This window comes from Halichoeres trimaculatus, unplaced genomic scaffold (genome assembly GCF_033239565.1).
Source record: "Halichoeres trimaculatus isolate MK-OKI-2021-1 unplaced genomic scaffold, fHalTri1.1 fHalTri1_scaffold_7, whole genome shotgun sequence".
NCBI lineage: Eukaryota > Metazoa > Chordata > Actinopteri > Labriformes > Labridae > Halichoeres > Halichoeres trimaculatus.
This window is the reverse complement of record NW_027437185.1, coordinates 12748596-12768373: the sequence shown is the minus strand read 5'-3', so window position 1 is coordinate 12768373 and position 19778 is coordinate 12748596. Positions and strand designations below refer to the sequence as shown.

General features: G+C 40.0%; 1 protein-coding gene across 2 annotated transcripts in view; it reads right to left on the bottom strand.

Annotated features, from left to right (window-relative positions):
• The window catches only part of LOC141793351 (connector enhancer of kinase suppressor of ras 2), a 71055-nt gene that overhangs the window by 46114 nt on the left and 5163 nt on the right, over positions 1-19778 (bottom strand). For both annotated transcript variants that reach the window (XM_074673976.1, XM_074673977.1), the window contains exons 2-4: positions 11344-11507; positions 2294-2496; positions 1031-1118 (exon numbers count right to left, since the gene is read on the bottom strand). In XM_074673976.1, coding sequence (XP_074530077.1) covers positions 1031-1118; positions 2294-2496; positions 11344-11507 — 455 coding nt within the window. The remainder of the gene's footprint in view (positions 1-1030; positions 1119-2293; positions 2497-11343; positions 11508-19778) is intronic.

Genomic DNA, 19778 nt, shown 5'->3' with positions numbered 1-19778 from the left:
AGCACATAAAAAAGGGAAAAAAATAGGTTAAAAAAGATAGATAACTTCCTTTTCAAGGGAGAACATCATCAGTCACCTAGATAATCTCTAACTTTCCACGGTATTCAGGGTAGTTCATGATCTAGGAGGACTAAAGCACCGGATTGACCAGCCCTGGATCTATTCTGCTGCAACATGAGCCACTGCAGGATTTAGAAACTACATTATTTGAATGTGACAGATTGTTATTTAACGATAGCTGATAGTTAATCTATTTCTGGGAAAGCAGCCCACTGAATCCACCAGATGTGCATGGTAGCAGCTAATTCATCTGTTTGATGCATTATTGTGGGTTTTGCTGCCACCTTTGTCTATCTCACTGCACCCTGGCAACCACATGTTCATGTGGCCCATTGTGGCCCTACAGTGGCCCCTTCTCCCCCTCCCTCCATTGGCCCTTACAAGAGGGAATGGGTGTTATCTGTGAGGCTCCAGGACTTACTCTGGGCACACGTACAAACCCCACTCTGATGCACTCTAAGCAGGCTCTTACAGGGAGGACATGGATGGGGTCCAGGATAGCAGACATACTTTTTGTCCAAACAAAGAGATTTCCACAATATCAGAGAGTGTATGTGTGTGCATGTGTGAGTGCATGTAGCTCCAGTTTTAGTTTTTAAAAAGTGTGTTTGTGTGTAAGCGTGGTGAATCAACATGAGAAAGAGCCAGAGGGGGAGCAGGCAGAGGACAGGAAATGGAGGGACCCCTAGTTCATTCTCCATCAGTGCCCATAAGTTAAACAAAGGATGAGTCGATGAGAACTTTCCCTAAGGGTGTAAGTGAGAGCTACTCATCCCATCAGCTATGCTGCAAACAGCCTGTGGCAGTGGATGTATGTTCCACTCAAAATCAGAGCTATAGGAAAAAAGAGCTATAGAGCAAAACAATCTATACTAAAGTTACAAACCCACTCTAGTTTGCCAGTTGTGACCTTTATGGTATGGTTTTGACGATGCATGTGTGCTGTGTATTTGTGAGTCTGTGTAACTACCTGTTGTACAATGGTTGTTAATTCTAGGCAGAGCTGAACGATGTTGTTCTTCAGTAATGAATACTCTGTCACACTGGCAAATGGAGACCTGGAGCAAACAAAACAGGAAAGAATAAAACAGAGTTCATGACCTCCAGCATTCATCCAGGACCTCAGAAATTAAATGAACTTCTACTGAACCTTGAAAAATGTAGAACAAAATAGAATAGAAAGCTCTTATTCATTACATATCATGGTATGCTAAAATGTCTCTCATAAAAGAACTGATCTATTCATGCTGCTCTATAACACTTGCTTGCATACATACCAAAAAGATCCAACAACATAATTGAATAAATATATTTGGGTAAATAAACCACAAGAGATAAAGTATAAAATGCACTATATTTTGTTGCTGCTCTTTGTCAAATGCTCCTATCTGTGCAGCCTTAAGAAATTGAATAATCTTTTTGCTAAAAGATGAAACTGCGTGTAAATGGATGTAAAATAATATTTTGTTATTCTATTAACAAAATTGAGTTAGTTTACTTTGCCTAGAGGAAGTGATTTTATTTTTCAATCGTTTCTCTATTACGTTATTCTGTTTGTTTCACTCATTTACCTGCAGTGTGATTTCAAAACTGCGATGGGGCAGAGAAACTGAGCAATAAAAAACGCTCTTTGTTCCTCTCAGAGCACAGGAGCAAGTGATGAAAACAAACAACAATATTTGCGTCTGTATTCTGGCCAGGAGGCTGTGAAACCCAGGGATCCAAAGCTCCACACTACTTTATTTGTATGAGTGCAAATCTTCATATGCTTGCATCAGCTGATCAAACCTCACACAACAAGGTTTTTCTTCCACATTTGTGTTTTTTTCCCTGGCCTGCACTCACGTGTGGTTGAGAAAAATGATGATTCATGCCACATTTATATGTATCATAAAGTTAGCTTAGCACGGCATGGGAAATCACAAGCTTTGACTGCTCAGTTTTCTGCTAAGCTAATACCAGTGATTGATTTGACAACTTGTCACGGCACTAAAAACAAAATACTGGATATAAAGCAACTTTAAATCAAACATTCAGCTGCTCAGATTAGGATTTTTATGACATGATCCACCATGTACAGTAAAAATAGCCCAAACCTGTTCAATGCCAAAAGATGTGATAGCACTTTAGCAAAAACTGTGTGGACATTTTTATTTATTATTTGTTTTGCATATTTTTACTGGATGTAATTTACCATTCCCATGTTAATTTTACCAACTGAGGTGAAGACTACCTGTCGAGCCAGGCTAGCAGATTCTTGGCTGCTCCGATCAGATCCACCACCGAGGTGAGGAAATCGTTGGGTAACCTCCGAGAAGCTCGCCCGTCATAGTGCCCGCCCCTCCGCCGACCCAGGATGAAGTTCTGGAGGTTCTTCGCCGAAGCGTTGAGCTTGTGAGACAAAGTCCGGAGGTTCTCTGTCTCAAGGCCGTAGTTCTGGGGGGAGACATGCAAAAACACACATTTCAGACTTCTATCAGCGGGATAAGGCTGAGGCTGGCAGCCGAAAGACTGGAAACTTCCAGGAAACTACATACACACCACCCCTAAAAAAGCCCCAACACATTTATAGCCTGGGTCTTATTAATAGGCGATTTCTCTAACTGCACACAACATGGGGGTGATTTTTTTTTTTTTAACTCAGCTGTTCAGAAAATATCAAGGTAATTATTTGTCCAAACAGAAGCGCAATTCAAGTGACTGACAAGTTAATTTTTTAAAGTTTTGGGTAGCAAAGATATTTTTTTCAAACTACACTTCAAAGAATTGTTTTATTTTTAGAAACTTGAGGCTAGCAATCACGTATCAGTGCAACAAGCAAGGCAGAGGGTGGTTAGCCTTACGCCTGAATACTTTTTTAGAGACAGTGTCAAACAGGAGCAGAACTAGCTAAAACAGCTAGCAACATCATTGTCATTACCCACATGAAGACTTTAATATCTTTTTATGGACCAAAGGAAGTGAAGTTAGGCTTAATATGTTTTTAAGTGTGCTTTGGTAGGATATATACCATATTATTACCTTTATTTGTCTCAAGCTTTGAATTTGACAGAAAAAAAATCATATTAATGAAATACTTTTGGTGGTATGTATTTGGTAAGAGATACTTTTAAAACCTCAAAAAGAAGAAGGCCGACTCCCTCTGATATTGGTCATTTGTGTTAAGCTAAGCTAATCCCTCCTCCTTATAGCCTTCTTTCTTTCTGAAAGAAAAAGGGGAGAAGTCAAAGTAATATGAAACCACTGCCATACCAGGTGTGAACTGTGAATGTGCATTTTATGTGTCTGAATTAAATCTTTCTGTTTTCAAAGCTACAACAGAAAAGACCTATCAGAATTCTGCTGCATGTTGTTAGTGCAGTAAATTTAAATGAAGGTTTAAAACAAACATTAGGGTTTTTTTCACATAGCATCAACTCTGCTCAAAATAAGGATACTGAGTAGCCTATTACAGCTCTGTGAGCCTTTTAAATAAACACCCACACAAACTCACGTACACACACACACACAGACCCACTGAGCCACATTGCTCAGTGTCCCAAGGCACCTACAGTCATGTTTTGCCTGACAGAGCCTGATTCCTGCTGACACAAAAGCTACACACACACACACACTCACACACTCACTCACACACACACACACACACCCCTGTATAGCTAGATGCACAGGCTTAGCTAGACGTATCTTTTCCTCCTCTGCCTCTAGATCTATTCTACACAGTCACGACCGCAGTGACTACAAAGAGGAGAGGGTTTCACAGTGGCAGCAGAGAGGGAGGGAGGATTGAGGGAATTGAGGAACTAAAGAGGCAGAAGACAAGAGGGAAAGAGCGAGCACCCAGCGATGAATCTCACTGAAACTGGGTCATGCATACCCTGTGTTCTGTATAATCTTCTGTATTCTGCGTGTATGTATACATGAACCAAGACCATACATGTCTGCACAGCTGTAATTAGCCTGTGCTATGATTCGATCTAAAGCTGTGTGCAGCTCTCTCCGGGGGACAGAGTGCTGAGATGAAGCGAAGGAATAATGCCCTGTGTCGGCCAGCCCAATGACTCTGTGTGTGTGTGTGTGTGTGTGTGTGTGTGTGTGTGTGTGTGTGTGTGTGTGTGTGTGTGTGTGTGGAGAAAAAAGAGAGAAATAATTTGAGCAGTGCGTGCATATGTGCGCCTGTGTGTGTCAAATCAATACAGTAAGAGGGCGATGCCATTAGAGCAGCCACCCCTCCACCTTCATGTCGATGTGGTTGCCATGGCAGCCACGTGTGGAGTGGCCTCTTCTCAATGCTGATGTTGCTACCATTGTTCACAGATTCACATTCAAACAGTGTTTATGAAATACTTCAATGAAAAGGAACATTTCACCCTTAAATCCTTTTCTTTTAGGAGTGAAACATTCATAAGTGTTGACTCATATTTTAGCTTTTTTTAGAAAACTTGCACCAAAGTAAGGATGTCTCTCCCTGTTATTCAAAGAATATGGCTGAAGCATATGTGTTTTTGCACGTTATTTAGCTTGGGAGATCTGGGTCCAAATCAGGATTATTTTGAGTAGTTTGAGGACTGAATGTTAAGTCATGTTCAGCAGATTTTCTCATTCAATATACACTTCCCATGATATTTTTCCTCTTGATGATCTAATAACAAAGCTTTATTCAAAAGTGCACAAACATTATCTGTATTAGAAAACTTTCTATTGATTTGACTTGAATTCTGATAGAAACATAGAGCATTAACTCCTAGGCCATCATTGAAAAAGTTAAAAGAGCATTAACATCGCTCTGTCCAGGGGGCAAAACTAACTGAACATTCAAAATTCTTTTATGCTTTCCCATATGGAACATCTGAGGACTCCTGTATGATTAGCATAAATGTTCAAATATACATGAAAAGAACTCTGAATGTAAATTACAGCCAACTATTTCACAACTTTAGCATAATAACCAAGAGGGTTTTAAAATGGAGTTTTAGTCACTGAGTGTAGCAGCTACATAGAAAGCTGACTCATCTGCATGAAAGAAGATGATGACAGCTTGAATCACTTTCTCTGAACAAAAGCAGCATGAAAGGAGATTTAGGACAGATTCCAAACATAAAACAGCTACTGAATTATTATTATTATTATGGAGTATGCTAAGTTATTTTAAGCTTCAGTGTTGTTCAAGACCTGATTGAATTGTCAGATATCGTGATGAAGAGGCGGAAGATCCAGCAGATTGTGTGGGTTTTCCTCTAGGTCCTTGTTTCACCGACTTCAGTCTAAACCTAAAGATGGTCAGATTCATTAAAAGACCAGAACCATAAACAGATTCAGAAATGTTTCTCTGTGTTTTAATCCAAACAGACTGTTGAGCTGTACAGGGTGTGCTCTGCCATATGTCCACTGTTAGCCAGGAATAATGCCATTCAGCTGGTGCTGGAAAAGAAAGAATGTATATGAATGAAATTGAGTTTGAAACATTGCTTTCTTCTTTACTCAAAAATCCTCCAAATCAGGATGGAAAGGGTGGTGTAGTGGTTAGCATTGTTGCCTCTAAGCAAGAAGGTCCCTGGTTCAATTTCCCTTTCTGTGTGGAGTTTGCATTTTCTCCCCTTGCATGTGTTGGTTCTCTTCTTTACTCAAAAATCCTCCAAATCAGGATGGAAAGGGTGGTGTAGTGGTTAGCATTGTTGCCTCTAAGCAAGAAGGTCCCTGGTTCAATTTCCCTTTCTGTGTGGAGTTTGCATTTTCTCCCCTTGCATGTGTTGGTTCTCTCGGGGTAAAGAGGTTTCCTCTAACAGTCTGAAAACACATGCACCAGGTTGATTGGTCACTTCAAATTGTCAATAGGTATAAATGTGTGCATGAATGGTTGTCTGTTTTCAAAAATGTTTGATAGTTTGGTGACTGTTACAGCTGTGTGTCTGTTTCTGTATGTGTCTTCCCTTCCCCTCTGCTCAGTTCCAGGTGAGGCTCCTGGCTGTCAACAAAGATCACCTGGCCCCAGCCTTTAAAACCTCACTGCTGCTAGCAGCCATGACAGGCATTTGGTTTGGGGACTGCTGCCCTGTTGCCTCTCCTGAGGGACGTCTGTTGTTCGTTGATTGGGTTTTTTGCTCAATATATAATCCTTTAAGTCTCGATGCTATAAATCCCTTTTGTTGAAGGTGTTTTTCAGTTTCAGGTGATAGTAATAGTGACCTGTTACAGGTGATTGATTGATTGTATGGTCCTCAAAATGGTTTGGAAATGCAGACCAATAGAATCTCAACTATGCAAATAAAGCGGTGACAGTGAATAATATTAAAAATTCAGAGTTAATTGCTGCTCTATTTAATCATATTCTTGTTTGTTTTATTTTATTTTTTTGAACCATTAAACGTTTGACTCAAAGGATTTAAGACAAAGTCTTCAGATTTTGATTTTTGATTTTATCATTATTTTTAATGTAAAGATAAAATAAAATTTATCTTTTTATTTTATATGTAAACAAATTGAAAAAGCTGTGTTTCTGATTTATTTTAGCCCCAACCAGTTAAACCTGGTAGCCTAGTATCTTAGAGCACTTGCCATGGCACATCACTTATTAAATTAATATTAAATTGATATCTTCCCACTTTGTTGAGGAAACAACCCAACCTGCCCAGTTTGACCTGACCTCTACCCATATTCAGGGTCAGGGACTTTCGAGAATGCTCAGTTTCATAGTTTATCAGCTTGATGAAGACTTTAACGTGAAAACATTACGATGCACGGAAATGCATCAAAAACAAACAGGCAAACAAGTTGTTTCAGTCTAAATTGGTGATGAGAACAAAATGTTACCATATGTGCATCTAAACTCACTAAAAAATCATAGTTCTTAAGACTGAATAACCTACACATCTTAAAAAGCAAATAAAAATAAAAATCTGTAAGTCTTTCACCCATTAGGAGGCAGTTATTACCAACTTTTAGTATCTGCTTTGTATAAAAGCATCCACACCCGATAGAGACTCGCCTTAAGCTCAGCCAACATTGATGATGTAAGTAGAGTATCAATCTTTATGATAGATTAAAGAAATGTAACTAGACCCCAGTCAATTTCCAGTCAAACAATCAAAAAAGTAAAAACTTTAATTTGTCTAAGTCCTGGAAAGATTTACAAAAAGAAAATTGATCCATTATGCTGCACTTTAAAGTAACTAAATTTCTGTTTTTTAATTTTCACAGAACTTCAGCACAATCACACCATCGTCACTGTCATTCTCACTCATCTTTCAACCCTGACTGTGGGATGAACAGCATCTTATTCTTTAATTATCACCCTTCCTGAGCATATTCTTCTGAAACTTCACTGAACCCCCAGAAACCTTCTTAGCACAGACGCTAGGGGCAAAAACTGGATTGCACAGACATAAAAGAGGGGACTTTCCACATTTGCAGCGAGACTGAAAGCCCAGTCAGCACTTGGAACTTGCATTGATCCAAGGCCACAGGAGTTTCACTTTTTAACTGCAGAAAGACCAGGAAGGCATAATGGTCGAGCCAGGGGAGCAGGGTTCTGCTTTCTATATGACGGCTTATAATGCTGACTATAGAGAATCATCCTATACTATCCAAATATTCACAGCGCCTGCAGGTACTATAGAGCTGCATGGCTTTGTTATCTGGAAGAAGCGTTAATGAGAGGAGGAAAGTTGAAATACTCCATCTGAGGGCAACCTTGGAGCTAAATTCCATGTTACTATAACAGGGGTCTCTTTCTTTTAGATCAGGCGTTTTTTTACTGTTATATTGAAACATTTTACTCAACATAGGAATGGTGGGGTCTCCAGACACTGCAGTGACTTCATTAACTTAGCAAGTTAATCGTCCTGTGACGAATGAAACTTTAGGGTTGGTGTTGTTGTTGTTGTGAACATATCTGCCTGGCTCATGTTTCCTCCCCAGATGTTGATGTTTCCCAAATACTTCTTAGAAATGACCTTGTTAAATGAAACTTGAATAATGCTGATCGGAGAGACAGGCAACTACAAAAAACTTAGAGCCACTCTGGAATTATCCCTCACAGCGGTCATTTTAGAGATACATCTTCACAACCTGGCATCCGTGCGCAGGTGTGTGTGTGTGTCTTTGTGTGTGTGTGTGTGTGTGTGTGTGTGTGTGTGTGTGTGTGTGTGTGTGTGTGTGTGTGTGTGTGTGTGTGTGTGTGTGTGTGTGTGTGTGTGTGTGTGTGTGCATCATGTGTTTGTGTGCTTGCATATAAAGTGTGTGTCCAGTTCCAGGACATATGGTGATTGTTGCTCTGGGACACTCATTCCCATGCTGGAACGTTTGAATGAGAAGAGGTCCTGATTAGCTCACACACACACACACACACACACACACACACACACACACACACACACACACACACACACACACACACACACACACACACACACACACACACTTGCAAGCATGTGTGCCTACACACACTCTCACACACAGTTAAACAGCCCCAACTAATCCAGCCATGTGTGCCTGGGAGATAAGGTGCATTCTGCATACACTCTCTACACTTTCTACACACACACACACACTCTCTTCCTCTCCCTCTTTCCCTCTCACTCCCTCTTCCTCTCCCTCTTTCTCGCTCTGGGAGAGTAGCACCTAATTCCCCCTAATTCCCTAATCCTGAGCAGGGCCACTGCACAGACAGTCAGCAGTGACCGAGGAAGTGCACACAAAGTGGGGCCGAAATATCTTTTCCAGCTGTTTCTTAACTTAATATCATCAACTGGTGTAGGAAAATAAACAACCATGAATTTACCTGTTAAGACTTAAGCAGTCCCACCAAAAAAATCTGCCTCTGGGGTTAGACTTCTGGCAATCCCAACAGGCTTTAAACATGTATCACTACCTGTACCTTATTCACATGTAAAATGAGTTTTAGTGGGAAGATAAAGCATGATGATCTGAGAGTTGTTTGAAAATTTCACATTAAATTTGATATTAATGCTGAATTTTTATATCAAAGTATTATTTTGCATTAGACACTGTATACAATTTGATAAACTTTACTTGAACAGAAGGAAAAAAAAAGACATTAAATTTTAAATACTGCATAAAAATCTATAAAAACCCTGCCTGTATGTAACAGTCCAAATCTCAGGCTGATGCTCAACAGTGTACCCATTTTTATTACCTCTGCCAAGGAGGTTTTGTTTTTCGGGAGAGTTTGTCTGTTTTTTTGTTTGTCTTTGAACAGCATAACTCAAAAAGTAACAAACAGATCTTGATGAAATTTTCAGGAAATGTTTAAATTGGGATAAGGAAGAGCTGATTAAATTATTGAGGTTATCTTGATCACCGTCTGGATCCAGGATTTTTCTAAAGGATTCTTTATTATTGCAAAATATTGCCGTTTTCACCATATGTGTATATAACTCCAAGATAATGGTCAGATTGATTTGTGAAACAATACAGGACAAGGTCACCATAATTTCTGACAGATGTAAAAGTAGGAGCCAGATCCTGGCAAAATTCTGGATACTAAGATCTGGAATATGAATTGTATACTGGGTCATCATAATTTTCAACACTGTCAGGAAACAAATTATTGTACAAACCTGCAACTAACACCAAATTGTAGCACACAGTCTGCTGAAAGGGAGTATAACATTAAAGTGGGACTAAAGTGTTGGAGACAATCACAATATGCTTGGTGGAGGTCTGAGCTTTCTGAGAGCTTTTCTAGTTTTTATTTGTGCTGTGGTGAAGTGGAAATGAGCATGTGGATCCCAAGAGGAGAAGCTACTGATGGGAGTCTTAATAAAGACCTGTTCAACTAACTAAATCTGATCATCATGTTTTATCAAAGAGATGTCATTGATGGTGAATACTGACAATTAAAAAGTGTGTTCTGCTTGTAGAAAACTTTATGTGGTAGTCAAATAAAAATATTTCAAGAAATGCATTTGACAATTTCATTTGAGTGAGGCTTTATATGAATGTCTCTCTATATATTTAGTCCAAGAGGAGTGTTAATCTAACTTGGTCCCCCAGAGTTCTGTGCACACAGACACACAAACACAGACACACACATCCTGCACCTCCCTCACCCTGCCTCTCCATTTTTCTTTGCTGATAGCCCCTGTGTCTGCTCTGTTGTCAATACTCATCAGCAGTTATATTTTATCAAGTCACCCAAATATCACAACTTGTGGTTCACTTGAGATTCTGTTATGACAACACTGATCTGTGTGTTGACGAGTATGTTGACTGCAGTGAAGCAGGCAGGAGGCAGGAAGCTCAGGTGTGTGTGAGTTAAACAGAGGGACTCAGTGAGCACAGAGGGTAAAGCTGCTGTGTTGTTAAAGCTGCAGCAATGTTTCCTGTAGGACCTTATCACAACAGAGAATAATACAAAAAGCCTAAAACTCTGAGCATTTTAAACATTAAGTCTAAATGCTAGTTTAGATAATGAATCTTTTAATATCACTCTGTGAAAAGACTCCAATACTAGAAAAAGTTCTGTTTAACTGTAGTATCATCAAATTGAGCCAAATGTCTTATAAAAGAAAAAATTGGTATCATTTGATTCAATATTTGACCAAATGTTGGAAAAAACTGACAGTCCAAACCGTTTGTCCCATCCAGAGCGTCAGTGAGACACAAAATTTTTAACAAGTTAAAATAAAAGGTTTGAAAATGTGTGTGTTAATTGACTCAATATTGAGTAATTACTAATTAATATTTACATTAGTCACAATTATATATCATGATTAAGGAAGAGTAATTTATTAATAAATTAGTAATTTTATGATTATTTCCACCGTGTGCAAATGTGCAGCTCTTGGTGGAAGAATTGGGTTCAGGACCTATTCTTAAACTGCACTGGCTGGAAAGCGCTAGTCCTTGGTTACACAATCAAAACAACTTTACAGGAGGTTTTTTTTTTTCTGAATCGCTAAAAGCAATGTTACATTTTCAGAAGAATTCAAAGTTTAAGTCTTGAATCACTGAGGTTGTGCTCTTCATTTTGAACTGGCATCGCCTCTTGTAACAATACCTACTATTTTAGCCTACACAATCAACAAACATTGAAGGATAGTGGTACTCTATGTATTTTTTTTCTTTTTTTCTTTTTTTTTTTACTAGAGTGCTTGCATTTTAAACCATCTAGGACACCAAGCTTTGATCTCACACCAATCTGATTCCAAGTATGCCTTTGACACCTTCAAACAGACAGTTATAAAGATCTCCTGGATGTCTTTTTCTCCCTCCTCCCAAGAAAAAACGAGGAAAAAAAACAGTGAGTAACAGCAGCTGACTGACCAGGGCACAGAGGAGGTCGACAGCTTCCAGGATGAGCTCCTGATGTCCTATTCTGGTGACACCCAGCTCCTCCAGCTCCTGATGGGTGATGTGCAGCAGCTGCTCTCCCCCCATCTGCTCCCGCTCGAAACTCTTCACGTACTGCTGGAGACAGTCGTCCAGACCTGAGGAGAGCATTGACACACACAGGTTGGCAGGTGTTGATGCTTGGCTGCTATCTCAGTGTACGATCACATTTGTTGGACCGGACAAAATATTTGAATGGACTTTGTTTGTCTTTGAGAAAAGAGCCCAAAAAACAACTGAAAGAGAAGACTGAATACTGGCCAAAGGAAATACAAAGGTTAGATGATTTTTTTTTTTTTTAACTAAACCCTGAATCCTAGTCCACTACAATGCTCGAGCTCAGGCATGAGTGCACAAACCCCCACACTAACGTGTCACACACATTCCCTGATTTTTTTTTAACACAAACAAAAATACACTCAGTTTACACACAGAGGTTTATCCAATGCATGATGGGCAGTCTGTCAGCTGTAGCTAAGTTAGTTTGATTTTCCAGTATCTTGTGCTCCATTAAGTCATAAAGTTCTCTTGTTGCTGTTTTTGAAAACAAAAATATAGAAAGCATTGCATTTGTTTTCTAAGTTTTGGAGGAAAATCTGAATTATATGCGCACTCTGAGTGATTAAAGGTGTATCCAGAACCTGCCTGGAAAGATGTGAGTAACATATTGACTTCTGACTCTCTGCTGTGAGGCTGCAGCTGCCTGCCATGCAGAGAGCCAATCAGCTGCGCACAGACGTGGTGGGTCCGGGATATTATTGATCAGTACCAGCCTGAGGGTTTGAACCAAACAAAGTCAGCAGAAAGCGCACCTCCCCACAGACCTAACGAACAAGCTCGCTCCGAAATGAGCACACACAGAGCAAAAATGCAAGAGATGAAGGAAATCCATACACTCATACGCTCATGGAGCCACAGCAAGACACAACAACTTGTCTCTCTGAAAACACTTCAGCACAATCACACAAATACAATTACAACTACTGTTGTTATTCAGGGTCTCAGCGACTCTGCGGAGGCATACTGTTAAAGTCGAGTGGAGCTGTGAAGAAAACACTGATGCCCAAGGGAAGTGAAGCTGACAGAGAGCAGACAGTGTGGTAGCACCTTAACACAATCTCCCTCACACACACAGATACAAACACACATTTGCTACAAAGAATGAGCAAAAGGCATCTTGCTCTTGGTATACCATGGGGCCCAACAGACCAAATGTTAGCGTACTGCTGCTCCGAGTGACACCGACATACAACCTTGTTATATTCAACACAGAAGAGCTATTGTAAGTCTAACACATCACTAAGAAGTGCTGCTCTGTGGCATAAAAAGTGGAAATTATTTAATGGAATACATTCCCAACAGGCAAACACTCAGATCCCGCGCGGTAAAATACGTTTCAAAGTAGGAAACACAGCGTTATCTCACCCAGGGCTGATAAGATATCAAGTTTGGGCACAAAGTGTGTGAAAACTAAACATGTGAAAACAAGTAGACACATGTGTCAGTTGTTTTCACTACAGAGGAGTTTAGTATTTAAATGAGCTGATAGTAGTTTACAACCTCTAAGCAGATGTTTACAGTTTGTAAATGTCTTGAAATCATCATGATTTAAATGTCAGAACGTAGCTCCATTAGTGGGAGGGATGTAATCAGGAGCATTTACTCAAACACTGAACAAAGTTATGGCTCTGGGGAGCTCGTGCTTTACTCAAGAGTTACTGTGTCGTGTCACTTTCTGCTTTCTGCTGCTCCTCTGAAACTCACAGGAGAGGGTAGTACAGACCTTGTCCTATTCTTGTCCTGAACTAAAATACACGCTGAGTTGTTGATGAAGCAGCTCAACTGAGCTAAACCAAACAATAATGTGACATGTCGATTATTAACGGAAAAAAAAGGAAAAGACTACGTTCTGCATCACAACTCAGTATTTAAACTCTCAGTGACTCTGTGCTCTATCTTTTACTGTCAAATAACAGCTTGTTTAACCTCTTCAATACCACTCTGACAAGTGAAAAGGAAGCAGTGACTCTTTCTGAAGGGCACAAACCAAAAAAACATCATGAAATGTTGTGTATGTAAATGTAAAGTCTCTGCATTTTAATTGGTCAGTATATTTTCATTCAATGTAAAGTGTAGAAATGAAACATGATTTGGCAAATGTTGCTGAAAATTGGAGATTTCAAGCAAAAAACTAGCATTGTTGCGAGGCACTGCCCCTTTGTGGCTGCCTGTTGAAGCAGCTCTCTTCTTTGTCTGTTTCTTGTTATATTTTTTTAATCTTTTTTTTTGTCATTTTTGCATCTGGAGTGGATCATTTAAGCCTGTATGGCGTATGATATTTTTATTATTCCTGCTCCTGTGTTTGTCTGAAGCTCCTATTTGTAACCATGGCTGCATTGTTTACATGTAAAATCAGCTGTTAGCAGCCTTTAGCATGTCAATGCTAACATGTGCAAGGCCTGATGTTTTCCCAAAAGGTGAGGAGAAGGAGGTGAGGACGACGTGCTGGTTCTCAGGTGTGAGCTAAGAAGTGACGACATGGACCTGTCCTTCAATCCATCGTTATTGGGAACGTAAGATCTATCTCCAACAAGATGGACAAGCTAACCATGCTAACCCAGCAACAGAGGGAATACCAGAAGGCAGAGTAGCATCATGCTATTCGAAAATGGCTAATGGAGCTAACACTGGACACCAACGCCACATTGGAAGAGCTTCACCAGCTGTGAGCAGACAGGATCTAGGAGACAGAGATGGAGCATGAGTGAAGAAGCTCAGTCCTGGACCCTGTGGAGGTGGAGGCTGGCTGAACTGGACAATGATGGACAAGCTGTCATCATCTATTTTCTTATGGACCTTTTTGCACTTTCTATACACTTTTCTTACTTTTGTTTTTCTTGATTGCTGCAGTGACTCCCCCTGAATTTACCCTCGGGCATAAATAAAGTACTTTGTATTCAATTCTATTCTGTTCTATTCTATTCTATGAAACCTGAAGTATTAGTATTAGTAACCATGGTACCAGTCAATATCAGCACATCGTGTCTTTATCTCACTTTCTGCCAGGCTCGTTGACTTCCGTTCCTGCTGCGTAGAGAAGGTCCCCACTTGAACAAGCTGTGATGTGTTTTCATGGTCAAACAGTGGAGAAAATTTAGGCAGAGGGGGAGTGTGGAGTGTCCTCTGTTTCTCTCTACTATTTGAAATACAGATAAGTATCTTATCCACTCTGTTTTTATTCTTGTTAATCTGTCTTTGTGTATGCATGCATATGTTCTGTTGTTTGAGTATCTTCAAACTGTTGTTTATTAGCACACCCAGACTGAGTTTCAGTTCACTTAAAGATAAAGAAAAAACTCTATGCCATTCAATTATAAAATTAAAACAGCCTCTGTGTGTCTTTGTCACAAACTCTTGAATGAGACTTCGTTCACTGCTACTTTCCACGTTATATCTTAATTTACCTATTTGAATTCCCTTCAATGTAAAATGTTTATTTCAGATGAAAAGTAGTGTAGTGTAGTCTATAAATCATCACCAGTGTTGGCAGAGACATGCACAACTAGTCTGGACGTGCAGATTTCTTTGGCTGGCCAGCAGCGATGGGAGCGGAGACGGCCATGCAGAGATCACAGAGGCAGAGCAGAGAAAGCCCTGCAGCTGATAAGGAGGATTTCTGAATATGAGAATCCAAACCCTCACTAGAACAGAGATATGAGAGAGGATATATAAAAAAGAGCAGGCTTCTTCTCAAAATGGAAGTCTTTATATCCATACCAACACTTTCTTCAGATGCCTCTGTCACTGCTGCACTCCAACATTTGTCCTCCTACATATCCCCTCTCCAACAGAGGGTTAAAGAGTGGCAAACCGTGTCTTGTTTTGTCCTGATTTAGATATTAAACTAAAACATAAATACCAAATACAAACAGTATTAGTATTTAACACTTTGCACATCTATGATTGTCTTTTCCTTGATGTCTGATCATTAACAGTTGCACCTCTCATCCCCTCTTTCATTCCTCTTTCTGTCCTTGCAATGTAAACATTTTATAAACAAGAGATTAACAGAGATTGATGATGCTCACATTGAAAGCAGCTGCTTTCCTCTCAAAAACATACTATGTTTGTTCTCTGACACACAGATGAAGCACCCATCTCTGTAAGTCAGGAGGGGACAGGATTTGTTGTTTTCCAATATGCATTTATTACTCACGTACTTGCGCCATCACATGCATAGTGGTGCAGTTGGAGGCAAAGGGGCATACACTCACTCATGAACATACACATTGTGACACACAGCTGCAAGCCAATAGATGAATCAGAAAGCTTCTCCCGCAGGACAAACAGCTGATCCGGGTTCATCTCCTGAGTTCAAATGCCAGCTGAAAATAGCACATGGTGCTTTGTGCACACATGCATACACAAATTAGCTGAAACATATGGGTCAGGTTTGTCAGCACTACACCTCGCCAGACAGTTATTCAATTAATGCTGAAATTATTAGTCATAACTGCGGTCACAAATACTTTCTTTTTGCTGCCTTATGCTGTCCACCCTTATATCAGCCGGTGCGCTGTGCTTACTGCAGGAAATATAAAACTGACCTCCCGCTTAAGTAGGCCATGCAGTGTAATAGGAGGCAAACAAATCCTTGCCTGCGTGCAACTGAAATAAACAAAAAGTAATTTTGCATGAGTAATGTCACAAGTGTCTCTGTGTAATCAAGTCAGAAGCTTATTCCAGTTTCCCCTGGGACACTGGACCAGACAGACTCAGGGAAAATATATTTTACCACGTTTCCACCAGCTTCCACTGTGTGTGGAGTCACTACAGAGAGCGGTGCAACCAACATGAAAGGTTCTGTGTAAATATTGTTTTCTGCCAGTGTTTCAGAGGCTTAATATCCAACGGTATTTGCTGAGCCAGGGCATCTTCTTCTTATCTCCCAGGTTCTTTTACTTGAAATAACCTCAGCTGTTAACAGTCCACTGTTTTATTTTTCTCCTCAGTCTGAAACAGTTTTTATGCAAAAGACTATCTTTGTGATTTGGGATAAACCAGGAAAACTGCTGGAAGCAAAATGAAAATCAAGACTGGAAATTATAAAGCACCAAAAACATCCTTAGTTAGGCTTTTGTAACTTGTGAACTGTCGGATTACAAGCAGTTTGTCGCAGTATGATGAAACTTCCAACAACTTCCAGCTACCAACACACCAGAAGCACTGGAGTTAAAGTGAAATTATTTATCAGATCTCATCAAGTTACACTTTCACAGTTTGGTCTGAGGAGAATTCACTGATTTGTTTTTAATTTAATTTCTTTTTTAACTTTAAGTAGATAACACAGACTGTATTCTCTGAACTCAAACTTAGTTGTTTGTACAGCCATGAATATTTCATAAGTTAAAGAAGGACTTTGTATTTAAATGAAGTATCTGGGGGATTTTGGCTCCAACAATTTAGAAATTATTTTAATCTATTCTATCTCTTTTGAATTAATTTAAAGCAAAACTTAAAAAAAAAAATCATTTAGTCATGTAGATCAGTAGGAAATGTGTAACGTATCTCTGCATGGCAGGGCATTATTCAGCTTCATGAGTGACAGTTTAATTATTTAAGGTTTATATCTTTATTTCAATTTGATGAAAACTCACCACATTGCACAAACTTCAAACCAAGCAAATGGCTGTCATTTTAAGATACTGAAAACAAAAATGACACCACAGTTGTTTCTCAAAGGGATCAGAGATATTTCTCATCAAACGTCTTAAAACTGTCGTAACACAAGAAATTAAACAAGTATGTTTTTCTGAACACACTGTCAGATTTTTTTAATCTTTAAAACCAAAAATTACTTAATGGCTTAAAAAAGAAGTAGTCATTTTGTTAGAGTTATGAATATATTCATCTCTAGCTACATTACAATCCTATAAATGCTTAGGACATGTGTTTTCAGTGTTTATCTCTATTTAGAAATAAACTGAGATTAAATATCTCAGTTGGCAAAACTTAAAAAGGTCTGAAAAAAAAATCTGGAAGTTCCCCTGATAACTGAATGCTCATTTGCTGAGGCCTGAACAAAAAACGTCTTATGTTTACAGATTTATTTGCATTTTGTGCAGTTCCTTCAAATCTTCATCTCTTTCCTGAGCAAAACAAACCCTTTCTCTTCTGAAACATGGGGGGTTGCCAGGCAACCAGGGAGAGACAGAGCATGCAAGAGAGAGATGAGGATGGAGGGGCGCCTCGGAGCAAAAGTGAGGGATCAGCAGTTGCTGCCCCTCAGGACCCTGCACTGATGCTAGGCTAAGGAGCACACATACATATAAATGTTACACACACACACACACACACACACACACACACACACACACACACACACACACTGTAGCCCACATACGCACTCCACATCCTGACTGAAAGCTTGTTGAAGGCCACGATAAAACGGCCGCCTGTACAGCTGAATATAGCTCATCTCGACTTTGCTGCGTGGCCATTAACATCAACCTAAATCAGGCTTTTCATGTGTTCCCCATTGAGACCATGTTTGGGTCAGACTGGAGAAGGGCTAAGAGCAGCGGTGGGCAGCACAGACTCCCGCCCCGTCACCTTGCCCCCCATCTGTGAGCTTCCAGTTGGAGTAAGTGCTTCAGTGAGTGCGAAGAAAAGACACAACACTCACTAAAAATATTCTTACTGTGAAATATTCATCACATCATGACAGAATATTCTAAAGACTGTGGCATTTTAGCTCCCCAGTATGTGAGCTTTCAAGAGCACCACAGCCTGCTCTCTGAAATCCAGCAAGCAGGAGGGTGTCAAGAGGCAATCCAGAGGAACAGGGGGGATGGAAAACAGGGTCAACGAGGAAGACGCAAAGAGTTCGGTGACAGAGCTCGACTCTGAGGATTTAACTGACCTGAGATAGAATCATGAGCAACAACACGACTGCACAAGTAAAGTAATATGTTAACAGGAACTTTGTCTTTTGCTCGGAAGCCCTGGCCTATCTCATTCATTTATTTGGAGTTGGGATTTGGGTCAAAGAAGAACGATGGAAAAAAAAATGCTGCTTCATTTTTTAATCATGTTTCATCTTTTTTAAATAATCCTTAACTAGAAAAATGTCATTTGCTAGAAAAATCATTAAATGCTAGCATGCTAACATTAGGTTTCAGGGTAGCTGATAAATCTCTCTTCAGAGGAACTTCATTATATCTCAGCTTTTTACTTAGACCATTTCAGATAATATCCCTGTGTGTAGAGCATCAACTCAGTTCCCACAGTCAGCAACTTGCTAGCATACATTTTGTAGCCTTTATATGCTAAACACAAGTCGTGTCTTAAATAAATTCCTTAGAAGATGGTGTTTAGGACATTAGAGCAAAAAAAAAGAAAGACCCTGACCTTCGTTCTGTTGAGTCTGACTTAAACAAAAAGCTGAAAATCAAATGCTAATGTCATCCTACCAGGCTAAGTATGCTACTGGCTAACACAGTTGTTCAAAGCTCAAACAGACAAACAAGCTTTGATGTAATAAAGCACTGAAAGCTCAGCCAAATGAAGTTGATAACTCCAGACACTCATTCTGGTTATGCAAACAGGATAAAAGCTTTAGTTCTTGGTCTGTGTAATCTAGTGTAATCTTTTAAGTAAGAGTGGTTTGACATTTGTTGGCTCGTAAACCTCAAAATGAAATTGTCGTGTCCATTGCACTTTTTTTCGTTGCTTTATCCAGAAATCCCAAGTGACTGTGTCTGTGCCTGGTGTAATTTTCTGAAGGCCGCTGACCCCTGGGCGGAGAAACTTTACTTGAAGGTGATTTACGAGGCTGTAAAACTGCAGTTCCTGGAACAACAGGTGCAAAATCAAAACACACACACACACGGACACACATGCACACAGGCCCCTCTGTCCAAGTGCCCGGATAGAGCGGGTGCTTTGATATGATGCCCACTGCATCCCCTATTCTCCACACCACTCTGTGCTCTCCCCTTCTTTCTCCATCATGCCCTCACTCATTTCCTCCCCCATCTTAGCCTCCTCAGCCTTTCTTTCATTTTGTTCCTCGCCTCCCCATTCTCGAATCCTGCTCTCTCAGCTGAGGGCTATAAAACAGGAAGGGGAGCGTATATGTGTATGTGTGTGCGTGTGCGAGCATTGTATATGCATGCACCTCATTATATGTCTAAGCGTGCCATATAGAGGATGCAGAATAGGCATCTCTGTGTGTTGATGTTTCCCATCTTATGACATGTGCTGTGACTCCAACACGATCAGATCTGGTAACCATGACTACCAATGCCCCACTTAAAGCTGCTGCTCCAGAGTTTGTGTGTTTATGCATGTGTGTCAGCATGCATACA